The following is a 1,331-nucleotide window of genomic DNA, read 5'->3' as shown; positions in this document are numbered from 1 at the left end:
TAATTCTTGTTTCTGGTTAAAGGCAGGCATTAATGTAGATCAGATTAACATTATAAGGCTTGATTTTTTTTTTCCTTTACAGAAAAAAAAAATGTCTGCAGCTGTTTTTAGTCAACTGAAGTTATACAACTATGTTGTAAAAATAGGGGGTTTTGTTCATTACCAGAACCTATTCAGTTACTTTCAACAAAAGCCATAGTCTGGGTTGTCACATGTCTACCATATATTGATTTACCACCTGTTTTTCATCAGTCAGTGGTTATGTGGCTAAAAAGCTAAATTCACATTTTCCCTTTGTTAGCCCAACAAGCACCCACAATGATTTGGAGAAAAAAAAAAAAAAGGGAAGAAATTTTGCAACATTATACCTTAGTTCTCCAAGAACTTTCAATTTATTTTCCAACAGGTCAGGCAAAAATTTTATAATAATTCTGTTACATGTCTAATTAACTTTGTATTTTCATGAATTTAAAATTAAAATACAGTAATTATAAATAAAATGTATTGAATACTATTTTAACAATTAAAGATGTTGAAATGTTTAGAAAAATGCAAAACAATTAAACACTATTTTTAACATGATGTTTTTATAGTTTCTTAGCCCAATTTAAACGTTCTTAAAAGGTAAACATATTTTCCAGAGTGTCTACAATTTTAGTGATAAGTGTTTCTGAATGAAGGCCATTATAAAATATAACTTAACTCATTTTTTATTTGCATTGTGATCCCTGTTTAGGAAAATAAGTTAATAGCAATTGTGAACATATTACAATGAGACCATAGATTTTGTATCCTATGCATATTGAAAAAAATGTAAAAATTCAATGCATTAACCACAAAAATATGAAGATTTGACCAAGTTTTTTACAGCTACTAAATATATCTTTAATTTTTATTCGCAGGTATTCCTGTTGACGTAGTAGTCAACATTTTTATTAACAGTTTTGGATCCATTCAAGAGACAACAATGGTAAGATTACAATTAATATTTTTAATTTTCAAAATTTTAGCTAGAGGATAATGAGAACAACATCAAAACTGAAAAATGAGAAGTAAGTCTAAGGAAAAATCTGTGTTCTCTTTGAGTATGAAATATCCAAATTCTTATGTTTTGTTAAATCAGTGGTTTTGGTGCCTATATAATTTTGCGATTCAAATTTAGCCTTAATGTTCCATTAAAATTTATAGACATGGAAGAACTAATGTATTCCCCCTGAATAAATGTGATTGGATACCACCTGGGAAAAGAATTTATACAGTGAAGATTCAAGCAATATTTTTTTTTCTAATGTGCTTATAAGTATGAGGATTCAAAAATTAAGGAAAATATG

The 1,331-nt window shown here is 27.8% G+C and overlaps 1 protein-coding gene across 1 annotated transcript in view; it reads left to right on the top strand.

The window, feature by feature from the left end:
- The window catches only part of GLRB (glycine receptor, beta), a gene marked incomplete at its 5' end in the record, with an annotated part of 49,645 nt that overhangs the window by 1,502 nt on the left and 46,812 nt on the right, over positions 1 to 1,331 (top strand). Inside the window, one exon of the mRNA XM_008588507.1 lies at positions 903 to 970. Within this exon, the coding sequence (XP_008586729.1) occupies positions 903 to 970 (68 nt within the window). The remainder of the gene's footprint in view (positions 1 to 902; positions 971 to 1,331) is intronic.

The sequence above is a fragment of the Galeopterus variegatus genome, unplaced genomic scaffold (genome assembly GCF_000696425.1).
Source record: "Galeopterus variegatus unplaced genomic scaffold, G_variegatus-3.0.2 Scaffold4866, whole genome shotgun sequence".
Lineage (NCBI taxonomy): Eukaryota > Metazoa > Chordata > Mammalia > Dermoptera > Cynocephalidae > Galeopterus > Galeopterus variegatus.
Note: the sequence above shows the minus strand (reverse complement) of the source record. Positions and strands in the feature narration are given on the sequence as shown.